The sequence below is a fragment of the Vulpes lagopus genome, chromosome 7 (assembly GCF_018345385.1).
Source record: "Vulpes lagopus strain Blue_001 chromosome 7, ASM1834538v1, whole genome shotgun sequence".
Taxonomy (NCBI): Eukaryota; Metazoa; Chordata; class Mammalia; order Carnivora; family Canidae; genus Vulpes; species Vulpes lagopus.
In genome coordinates this window covers 72,752,086-72,763,310 of record NC_054830.1, presented here as the reverse complement: position 1 = coordinate 72,763,310, position 11,225 = coordinate 72,752,086, and the positions used below count along the sequence as shown (strand labels likewise).

General features: G+C 39.4%; 1 protein-coding gene across 3 annotated transcripts in view; it reads left to right on the top strand.

The window, feature by feature from the left end:
• Positions 1–695: 695 nt before the first annotated feature.
• The window catches only part of SMC2 (structural maintenance of chromosomes 2), a 62,908-nt gene continuing 52,378 nt past the window's right edge, over positions 696–11,225 (top strand). The window contains exons 1-7 of one of the 3 annotated variants that reach the window (XM_041764101.1): positions 696–806; positions 1,885–2,114; positions 2,702–2,851; positions 5,331–5,453; positions 7,103–7,141; positions 10,034–10,144; positions 10,318–10,362. In XM_041764101.1, coding sequence (XP_041620035.1) covers positions 1,947–2,114; positions 2,702–2,851; positions 5,331–5,453; positions 7,103–7,141; positions 10,034–10,144; positions 10,318–10,362 — 636 coding nt within the window. In that variant the 5' untranslated portion in view covers positions 696–806; positions 1,885–1,946. Of the gene's footprint in view, positions 807–845; positions 1,031–1,884; positions 2,115–2,701; positions 2,852–5,330; positions 5,454–7,102; positions 7,142–10,033; positions 10,145–10,317; positions 10,363–11,225 lie in introns of those variants that run through there. The other 2 variants (XM_041764100.1, XM_041764099.1) reach the window with 2 other exon arrangements.

Below are 11,225 nucleotides of genomic sequence, written 5' to 3'. Positions count from 1 at the left end.
GGGGATGCCGGGGGGCTCAGCGGTTTGGCACCAACTGCGGCCCAGGGCGTGACCCCGGGGTCACGGGATCGAATCCCGCATTGGGGTCCCTGCAGAGCCTGCTTCTCCCTCTGCCTGTGTCTCTGCCTCTCTCTCTCTGTGTGTGTCTCTCATGAATAAATAAATAAAACTTTTAAAAGATTTTAAGATTTTTAAAAGATTAAAAAAAAAAAAAACAAAGCCCGCCAGGGTCCGGAACGCGGAGGGGCGGAGCCAGAACGTGCCCCCCCCCAGACCTCCCAAACTGCGCTCTCCCCCAGCCCCCAAAAAGCGCAGCCTCCCAATTTTGATAAATTTGAGCCAAGTCGGGTAAATTCTGAGGCTTCTGCAGGACGATGAGGACACGGGGAAAGAGGCCGCCCGCCTGCCCGCCTGCCCGCCTCCCCGGCTCTGCAACTACCCCGGCGCGAACCAGCGAGTCCCGCCAGCACCGCGGGACTCGGGGGCGGGGCTTCTGGGCGGGGCCTTCTAGGGGCGGGGCCTCCGGGCTGCCCGAGGCCAGATGGGGCCTAAACGGGGGCGGGGCCGGCGAAGCGCGAGGCCCCCAGGCTGCGGTGTGGGGCTGCCCGCGAGATGCCGGACGCCGGGCTCCACACAAGCCGCGTGCTCCTTTGGTCCTCAGGCCCCCGCCGTCGCACCCCCGGAGCTGCCAGTGTCGTGACGCCCTTTCCTACCTCCTGGTCGCTTGTACTGTTGGATGGGAGGGAAAAATGTAACCTCTAAGTCAGGCATCTCCTAGGCACCGGCCAATGAACTAGGCAGCCGAGGTAGGGTCCTTTGCTCGCGCCGAAATTCAAAGATATAAATATTTCCGGCCGGGCTGAGGAGCGCGGGCTGTGCGTCGTAGCCGCTATGTCGGGGTTTGCTTGGTAGCGTCCGGAAGCCCGGCAGAGTGGGCCGGTCTCTGCTTTTGCAACCAGGAGTAGCCTCTAGGGCACCTGAAACCCGGGCGGCTTGGCGCGGCGGGGCGGCGGGTGCGTCCGCGCGGCAGGTGGGGCCTAGTCGGGCAGTCCCGGCTGCAGAGGAGGACGCGCTGATTCTGGGTGTGCGCGGCGGGGAGGGGGGGGAGACGGGTTCGCGAGAAGCGACCTCAAGCTAATGTTAGTCCTGATGGGTTCCCGGGCGCAGTGGCTCCTTTCTCTCTAGCCCGGGAGGAGGGCAAACAGGTGTTGGTAGAAAGGCCTGGGGAGGGGGGCGCGGGGACACGCCGAGTGGGAAGCAAGCTGGAGGGTATTGACTGACCCCCCCGCCCCCGGCGCCCTGGAGTCAGGCCCTGTTGGGGCCTAAGCGGTGGGCATCAGCAAAGGTCAACAGGAACTTGCATTGCGATGGTCTGGATAGACGAATACATACTGTTGAGTGTCATCTTGAAGTACGACGAAGGAAAAAGAGTGAGAGGATGGGGACAGGTCCGTTTTTAAATGGGAAAGTCCAGAAGGAGCCCAGTAAAGTGACATTTGAAGAAAGACGTGAGCATAGTAGAGGAGAGTGAGTCGTGTCAGTATCTGGGAACAGGGCACTACGGGCGGGCCAAGGGAGTGGGATGTGGAATAATCCGTTTCTGTTAGAGAATGATAAAGACGGGAGGTAAGCCTGGGGAAGGAAGTCGGTGACCTCCAGGTTGACCTAATGGTTTAATTAACTTCCAACTGGTTAGATTGGAAGACGTTTAATTAACTTCCAACTGGTTAGATTGGAAGACGAGTCTTTTACATCAGAGGGAAGTAGCTCGGCAAGGGCCTGTTTTCTTTCTCTGGAAGCTGTCATTCTTATGGTTTTTTTAGTCTTTCGCGTACATTATGATTACAGATTTCTGTTCCACTTAATGTTCTCTCTCTTGTATAGAGCTGCTTTGCGGCCTGTTTGATTCCCGGCAGAAGTTTTGCCTGCCCAAGTCACTAGTGATCATGCATGTCAAGTCCATCATTCTTGAAGGATTTAAGTCCTACGCTCAGAGGACTGAAGTCAATGGTTTTGATCCCCTCTTCAATGCCATCACTGGTTTAAATGGTAGTGGGAAATCCAACATACTGGACTCCATCTGCTTTTTGCTGGGCATCTCCAACCTATCTCAGGTAAACTTTCTGATGTACGGGAATCTTAAGTTTGGGGAGTCTCGAGGGAACCCACATTGAACATAGAGACTATATTGCTAGTATCTCTTCATTTGCATTTTGAGCAAGTTTTATGTAAATCATTATACCGCACCGCAGTCCTTTAGAGGTAGGTGTTATTACTCCACTTTTTAGGTGAGAAAACAGAACTTTTGGGTTGCTTAAGGTTCATTTCCTTAAGATGTTTGGAGCAACACTCAAACTCAGGCATTGTTTAAGGCAGCCTTCTTCCAGAGTCTGGATTCCTACCCATTCAGTCTGCATCTGAACGGTGAAATTCTTAGATGCTGTCTTCCTAAATCTTTCAAATGAACTTCAGTTAAGAAATTAGTAGAAAACAATTCAATGCAGGGTTGGAAGAGTCCTGTGGAGAAAGGCCCTCATTTTAGGTGGTTTCCCATTTTCCTTTCCTTGCTTCTGAATGCAGCTGTCCCTCAGCTACTTAACAGATACTACATGGGTGCTTTTCCAACAGCAAGTAACCCATTTTTAATGCCTCTTTGTGCAGTATGGGGTTTTGTAGTTGATAAACTTTTCTTTTGTTTTAGGTTCGGGCTTCTAACTTACAAGATTTAGTTTACAAAAACGGGCAGGCTGGTATCACCAAAGCCTCAGTGTCAATCACATTTGATAATTCTGACAAAAAGCAAAGTCCTTTAGGATTTGAGGTTCATGATGAAATAACAGTAACAAGGCAGGTGAGTGGCTACAAAATATTTGGATACTTAAGAACTTATATCTGACCTGTTTTTTTGGCAATATGACTTTACTGGCAAAGTTGATGAGCAAATTGATCAAATAGACTCGACCTCTTAAGAATGTCGTCCTTATTTTAAAAATTTAATCATGCAAATTCCACCATTTACCAAGAGGATTGAAAGGGATCTGGAAACCTGTCAGTCAGTACAGGCAACTCAGCTGTGCTTAAATCTTGAACCGTATTTGATTCTTCTCTGCTGGGATACCTATACTTGGGATCTTGTTACCTTCTGAGGTAACCTACTCTGTTATTGGGCAGGTCTAATTAAAAAGTTATTTCTATAAAATGAGCCAAAGTATTATCATCAAGTTTTACATATTAAATCTGGTTCTTTGAGATCATAATCCATATTTTAATATTTCGGTTTACTATTGAGGTGTTAAATACTTAAGCTAAATCTTTCTAGGTCTTTCAACTGATAAAATTGTTTCTATTTCCTTCACTTGTCTGATTCCGCTGAATACAAATTTGCGCTAGTTTTTTTTGCCTTTATTTCATGCATGGCGCCTTAAATTGCATTTACCAGGATTAGTCTCCTTAGGACAGGATTAAGCAGAATTGTCACTTCATTTTAAGTGCGATTCTCTTTTCCCCTATTTGACATTGGAGAGTTCAAAATACATTATGAATTCATATCCAACTTACTTAAAAATCACTGTAATTTTTTAAATGTGTATTAGCTGTGTTACTGCCATTTCTATTTGTAAGCAGATTTTTGAAACCAGTGCAGGACCAGACCTTTGTCCCTTTATCTTGTTATAGTCATACAATGTTCGTTTGTCAGTTTTATTTTTAAAAATTCTGTTAAGTCCTGTTTATTCTCTATGTTAGCATTATGTAGCTTATAGATTCTGCTTTCTTTTTTATTTTATTTTATTTATTTTTTTTAAATTTTTTTTTTTTTAATTTTTATTTATTTATGATAGTCACAGAGAGAGAGAGAGAGAGAGGCAGAGACACAGGCAGAGGGAGAGGCAGGCTCCATGCACCGGGAGCCCGATGTGGGATTCGATCCCGAGTCTCTAGGATCGCGCCCTGGGCCAAAGGCAGGCGCCAAACCGCTGCGCCACCCAGGGATCCCTGCTTTCTTTTTTAATAAAAACCTCTGGTTAAGAAAAAATAAGGCATTGACTAGGTTGGGATAAAATCCTGTTCTGTGTCATTAAGCATCCATCAGATACCTTTTAGGAATTTTCATAAGTCTTCTACTAATCTACCTAAAATTCCTGTCCTCATGCAGTCCATATGCCTTTATTTCCACCAAAATTTTGTTATAGGGATTTTTAAAAAATAATATTTATATATACTAGATTTCTTGTTTAAATATATTAATATATGATCTATTAGCTTAATACTCCTGTCAAGAAAAGAAATGAATTAACACTCATCCAGTAGTTTGCTGTGTGCTGGGCATTCTTAAAGGCACTTGGAAATACAGAGAGAAAAATGAGCAACATCTTTTTAAGGACCTCAAATTACTGAGGATGACATGATTATGTCCATTAAGTGACAGTATAAGGGCTATAGTACAGTGTGAACAAGCTGGTGTCTGGTAGAAGTTGTTCTTTGAAGCTCTATGGTTACTCTTTTTCTTTCAAGAATTCAAAAGTCATGTCTTTATTAACTCCTTTTAGAATCTCTCAAGGATTGTTATCAAACTGCTTATCTTTGGGGCATTTGGGTGGCCCAGTCGGTTAAGCATCTGACTCTTGATTGGGGGTTGTGATCTCAAAGTTGGGAGATTGAGCCCCCTTGTTGGTCTCCCTGATGGGCATGAGGCCTGCTTAAGAGTCTCTCCCTTTCCTCTTAAAAAAGAACTGCTTGTCTTTAGTTTTTAGTATCTACGTTCTGTTCTTTGGAAATTAAAAAGTGGAGGAAAGAAGGGTTAAGCTCTGAGGGTGGAAAAATTACAGAGAATGATCATGTGTAGGATATGAAAGACTCCTCTAACTCTGAGAAAAGACCTAGGGGTGGTGGAAGGGGAGGTGGGCGGGGGGTGGGGGTGACTGGGTGGTGGGCACTGAGGTGGGCACTTGATGGGATGAGCACTGGGTGTTATTCTGTATGTTGACAGATTGAACACCAATAAAAAATTTATTAAAAGAAAAAAAAGAATATCATTTCACATGTACTTGAAAACAAAGTCAGAAGTGACCTTAGAGATCTAGTCCAATGCAGGGGAGGTTAGGAGGATTGTGCATGGTTATATAATCCAAAAGTCCTTGGATTAGAAGTCGGTTATCTTGACTCAATCTATAGTCTTTTGACCACCTCCTACTTCCTCCGTTATTTACTTAGGATTGGTTTTATTTACCATTTGTTGGACAGAAGAAACAAGTGAAACATATTTGGGAACTTGTCATCTTAGTTCAAGATACGTCTGTTCATTTATATTTTTAAAAATACTTCCCTTTTAGGTGGTTATTGGTGGTAGAAATAAATATTTAATCAATGGAGTAAATGCAAACAATTCCAGAGTACAAGATCTCTTCTGTTCTGTTGGCCTTAATGTAAACAACCCTCACTTTCTCATCATGCAGGTATTTTGTTTATGGTCTTTATATAATAGTTTTGACATCGTTTATTTTAATAGGACAAGTGTTTCATTTTGGCTTTTCCATTTTTTATTTTCTGTTGTACTGGTATTTGGGTACCTGTTAAGAAGTATGTGTTAGTTATATGTATTGATATATTCTTTTTTTTTTTTTGTATTGATATATTCTAACATACACATTTGAAGTTTAAAGAATGTCTAGAAGTAATTTTCTTTGACTTATTTTGTTATTACAAGAATAATACATGGTCACTATAAGAATGTATTTATTTATTGTTAAAGATTTTATTTATTTATTTATTAATGAGAGACACAGAGAGAAGCAGAGACACAGAGGGAGAAGCAGGCTCCATGCAGGGAGCCTGATGTGAGACTCTATCCTGGGACTCCAGGATCATGCCCTGGGCTGAAGGCAGGTGCTAAACCGCTGAGCCACCCAGGGATCCCCTATAAGAATTATTTAAAGTATATTGTCATAATGTATTCTTTCAGAGTATTGGGTTGAAGCATTTTATTATTTCAAATATATATTAAATTTTAAGTAATTTCCTTCCTGAGAGACTTATTCAAATGAAAAATAAGTGCTAATATTTTCTTGCCCTTATATTATCTCACTCGACTTATCCTGCAAGGTCAATGGCATGATCCTGATGTGCCAAAATAACTTTATTTTTACTACATCACAGCCTTAAAGCTTAAAATTTATTTTAAATGAATCTAAATCCTTGGGATGCCTGCGTGGCTCAGTGGTTGAGCGTCTGCCTTTGATTCCGGGTGATCCCAGATTCCTGGGATGGAGTCCCACTTTAGGCTCCCTGAATGGAGCCTGCTTCTCCTCCCTCTGTCTGTGTCTCTGCCTCTCTCTCTCTGTTTCTCTCATGAATAAATAAAATCTTAAAAAAAAAAATAATCTAAATCCTAAGTAATATGATGCTCTGAGACTTAGGTAGTGGGGTTTTGTCTTGTTTTTTTTTTTTTTTTTTTTTTTTGGTAGTGATATTCTGGCATTGAAATAAAAGATTTTACGATTCTTTTTGAGGCTCACAAATGTGCAATCTATTTCTAGAAATTATCTTGGAGTGTAGCCTTTATTTTTTTTTTTATTTTTTAAATTTTTATTTATTTATGATAGTCACACAGAGAGAGAGAGAGGCAGAGACATAGGCAGAGGGAGAAGCAGGCTCCATGCACCAGGAGCCCGACGTGGGATTTGATCCTGGGTCTCCGGGATCGCGCCCTGGGGCAAAGGCAGGCGCTAAACTGCTGTGCCACCCAGGGATCCCGGAGTGTAGCCTTTAAAAAAAAGACGTGTTAAACAATTATGCTAAAATTTATATATATACTTATTGGACACTTTTATATCATTAATATTGCCTCAGAAATACAGTCTGAGTTAATTTCATATTTTTTAATAACCATATCACTGGTAAGTGAAAAGGTAATTGGCAAAATTAGGAATTATAAGGTAACTTTGGTCTCAAATATAATAAAAGAAACATCTTTTCATGTAGATTAAAGAAAGAACTCCTAAAAGATTGGTATATTAGGATGGAACAGCTTCAGTGAAGATAAACATGTATGCCTTTAGGTAGGTGATTAATTTATCATTATAGTAACTGCCATTTTATTTTTCAGGGCCGAATTACAAAAGTATTGAATATGAAACCTCCAGAGGTAAGGATGCTATTTGTGGACAGTAAAAATTATAATTGTGGATAGTGTTTTAATCTTTTAAATCAATTTTTAAAAATTTCTTCCATTAAAATTCTTAGAAACATTATTGATTTAAAAGTGACTAGTAAAGAATTTTTTTTTTTTTTAACTATTTGGCGCTATATCTCCCCACCCGTTTTTTTTGTTTGTTTTTTTTAAGATTATATTTATTCTTGAGAGACACAGACAGAGAAGCAGAGACATAGGTAGAGGGAGAAGCAGGCTCCTTGGGAGCCTGATGCAGGACTTGATCCTAGGAGTCCTGGGTCACGACCTGAGCCAAAGGCAGATGCTCAACCACTGAGCCACCCAGGTGCCCTACACTTCACCTTTTTAAAGCTGTATAACATAACCCTTCTGATTCTTTGTTTCCTTATCCATAAATTAGAGTTAGTAGGCCATACCTCAGGTCTTTTCTGAGGATTAAATGAGAATGTATAGGAAAATGCCTGGGACATTGGGGCACAGATTTTTTTTTTTTTTAATAGAGGTAGAAGTGGCATATTAGTTGATATGCGATGTAGTGATTAAACATATGTAGATGTTGCAAAATGATCCTTATAAATCTAGTTAACATCCATAACCAGTTACAATTTTCTTTTTCTTAGGATAACTTTTAAGATTTACTCTCATAGTAACTTTCAAATATACAATACAGTATTATTAATTAAGGTCCTCATGCTGTAACATGGTGACTACCATGGACTTTTATAACTGGGAGGTTGTACCTTTTCACCTGTACCCATTTTGCCCACCCACTAACTCCCATCTTCGGTAACCATGAATATGTTCTCTATAAGCTCAGGGTTTTTTTTTTTTTTTTCTTTTTTTCTTTTTAGATTCTGCATATAGTAAGATTATATGGTATTTGTCTTTCTCTGACTTATTTCACTTGTCATAATGCCCTCAAGTTCTATCCACATTGTCACAAATAGCAAAATTGCATTCTTTTTTAAATAGCTTTATTATATGCCATTGTGTATATATGTATATATGTCACATCTTTTTATTCATTCATCTGTCAGTGGACACTTAGGTTGTTTCCATGTCTTGGTATTGTAAATGAGGGTGCAGATACCTTTTCAAGTTAGTACCTTTGTTTTCTTTGGATAAATAGCCAGAATGGAATTGCTGGATTACATGGTAGTTCTATTTTTAATTTTCTGAGGAACCTTCATAGTTTCCTATAATGACTGCACCCAACTTACATTCCTACCAACAATATGTAAAGTTCCTGCCAACAATATGTAAAGGTTTCCCTTTCTCCATAGCATCACCAACACTTGATATTTCTTGTCTTTGTGATAATAGCCATTCCAACAGAGGGAGTAGCTCATGGTTTTAATTTGCATTTCCTAGATGATAGTGATGTTGAGTACCTTTCACATACACATTGGCCATTTGTGTATGTCTTCTGTGAAAAACTATGTGTTCACATCCTCGCATCCCGTTTTTAAATTGAATTGTTTGGTTTTTCTTCTTTTGAGTTGTATATACAAATTCTTCACGTATTTGGATGTTAGACCTGTAGCAAATTTGTGATTTACAACTATTTTCTCCCGTTCATAGGTTACCTTTTCATTTTGTTTATGATTTGATTTGCTATGCAGAAGGTTTTCAGTTTGATATAGTTTTTGCTTTTGTGGCCTTGGCTTTTGATGTCAAATCTAAAAAAATCCCCACAGTGGCAAATATCAAGGAGTTTATTAACCAGTGTTCTAAGAATTTTATGTGCCCAATGACTGTATCGAGCAGCCCTTCTCAACCATTGTTCCATGTTAGACTTAAACCCTACAGAAAAAGAGTTGAGTGAAATTAATTCATTACGTACAGTGGATTGCTTAGGGTATTTATACTTAATTTTAATTTTTTTCTTGAAACCCCCTTGAAAGAGTTGGTATGAAGGAATAAGTGTTTTGTACAAGAACAAAAGTTACTCTTTTCTGTTGAGAAGAACTAAGATAAAACTGATAATTGATAACACTGGTCTGTTCTGAACCTGTAGGTTATGCATATCTTCCTTACATAACATTTTAAGGGGAAACTTCTAATTTGAAACCTAACAAATACATAGAAATCAAAAAAGTTTTGAGAGAAATAATCCTCTAGAGATAAGACTTGATGATGAATAGAAGCCTCTGAAAAAGAAGCGCTGGCAAAATTGTTCTACTTATAAAATTGTAATTGATTAATATTTACCTTTTTCAGAGTGCTTTCCACATAAATTACTTTGTGTAATTCTCAACAGTATTGTGACATACTAAGTATCCTATGGATGAAGAAACTGGCATAACAAATTAAGTTACTTGCCCAAGTTCTTAGAGCAAGTGCCATGGTTGGGATGCATATGTTATGTCACACTTCATCCTGTTGTCAGAAAGGATTACTCTAAAGCGACAACTGAATGTTGTTAGCCTTTACTTTTTTTTAGACTTATATTTGAAGGAAAAGAGAGAGGAGTTACTGGCTTCAATTTTATTTTTAAATTTTTATCTTTAGATAATCTCTATACCCAATGTGGGGCTCAAACCCGCAACCTCAAGATCAACAGTCACATGCTCAGCCAGCTGAGCCAGCCAGACATTCCTGGCTTCAATTTTAAAAGAGCTTTTACTCTACATCCTCAGTGTAGCATGAAGTTTGATTTTTAGGTTGGCGTAAAGGCCAGAAAAGTTTCTTGAATGTTAAGGCTATGGGGAATACACGCATTTGTATGTACTTCTTTGATACATTTGGGGCATTATTTGGTAAGATATTTAGTGAAGTTAAGACCTTCAATGATATACTTAATGTAAACTCAAATGAAGTTCTTTATCTTGGATTCTTAAAACATTAATGTAATTGTCTTTCTAGATTTTGTCCATGATAGAAGAAGCAGCTGGAACCAGGATGTATGAATACAAAAAAATAGCTGCCCAGAAAACTATAGAAAAAAAAGAGGCTAAGCTGAAAGAAATTAAGACGGTAATTAAATTTACATAAAATATTTTTAAATATGAAAGTAATTTTAGAGTTTCTTTACTGCAAAGAGGAAATTCCCTTTCCCAATTTTTCCCTAGACTTCATGGTACTTTCCTTTCACATTTTTTTAATGGTACTTTACATACTGAAAAATTTGATTTTCCTTTATTTTCCAGATACTTGAAGAAGAGATTACTCCAACCATTCAAAAATTAAAGGAGGTATATACTGTATAGAGGATTGCCAGCTAGAATGTCTCAAAATTGGTGACGGTATTTAAGACCATACAAATAAAGATGAAATGTGTGCCACAGGAATTTTTCTGTAGGATGAAATAAGGAGTTAAAGAGTTGATATTTGATCATCAGCCTTCTGCTTGTAGAAGACATGTTCTGCATATCTATTAATCATAATGATTTCAGAGATCACTGGTGATCCCAGAAAATGATATGCCAATCATTTTGTAATGATTCGTAATGATGTAATACTTTGTTGGAGAGAAGTCTAGACTTTCTGAATAATTAGAATTGAGTGGGACATTTCTTGAGGTTATGACATTCATAATACTCCTGCTGGTAGAGTGAATAGCTTCTAGGATAATAGAGGCTATCACTGTAATTATTGCTATCAAGACAGTTGGTAAGTGAAGGGAACTGAAACATGTCCAGGTTGTTTCTATAATTTTTAAAGTTTCTGACGCCATCAGCGTTTCAGTGAAAAAAATGCATTGAGGGCGTATTGATTTTAAAGTTGTCCATTGGGACGCCTGGGTGGCTCAGCAATTGAGTGTCTGCCTTTGGTTCAGGTTGTGATCCCGGAGTCCCAGGATCAAGTCCTGCATCGGGCTTCCTGCATGGAGCCTGCTTCTCCCTCTGCCTGTGTCTCTGTCTCTCTCTATGTCTCTCATGAATAAATAAATAAAGTCGTTAAAAATAAATAAAGTTGTGTATTTAGGAATTCATTAAATGTTCATTAAAATTCAATACTTCTCAAAGTTGTCTTCTGAATCCATATAGTATTGTGGATGTTATTGGAAGGACTGAATAGTGATCTTGAAGGTATCCTGTTTATAGGCATGTTTTAG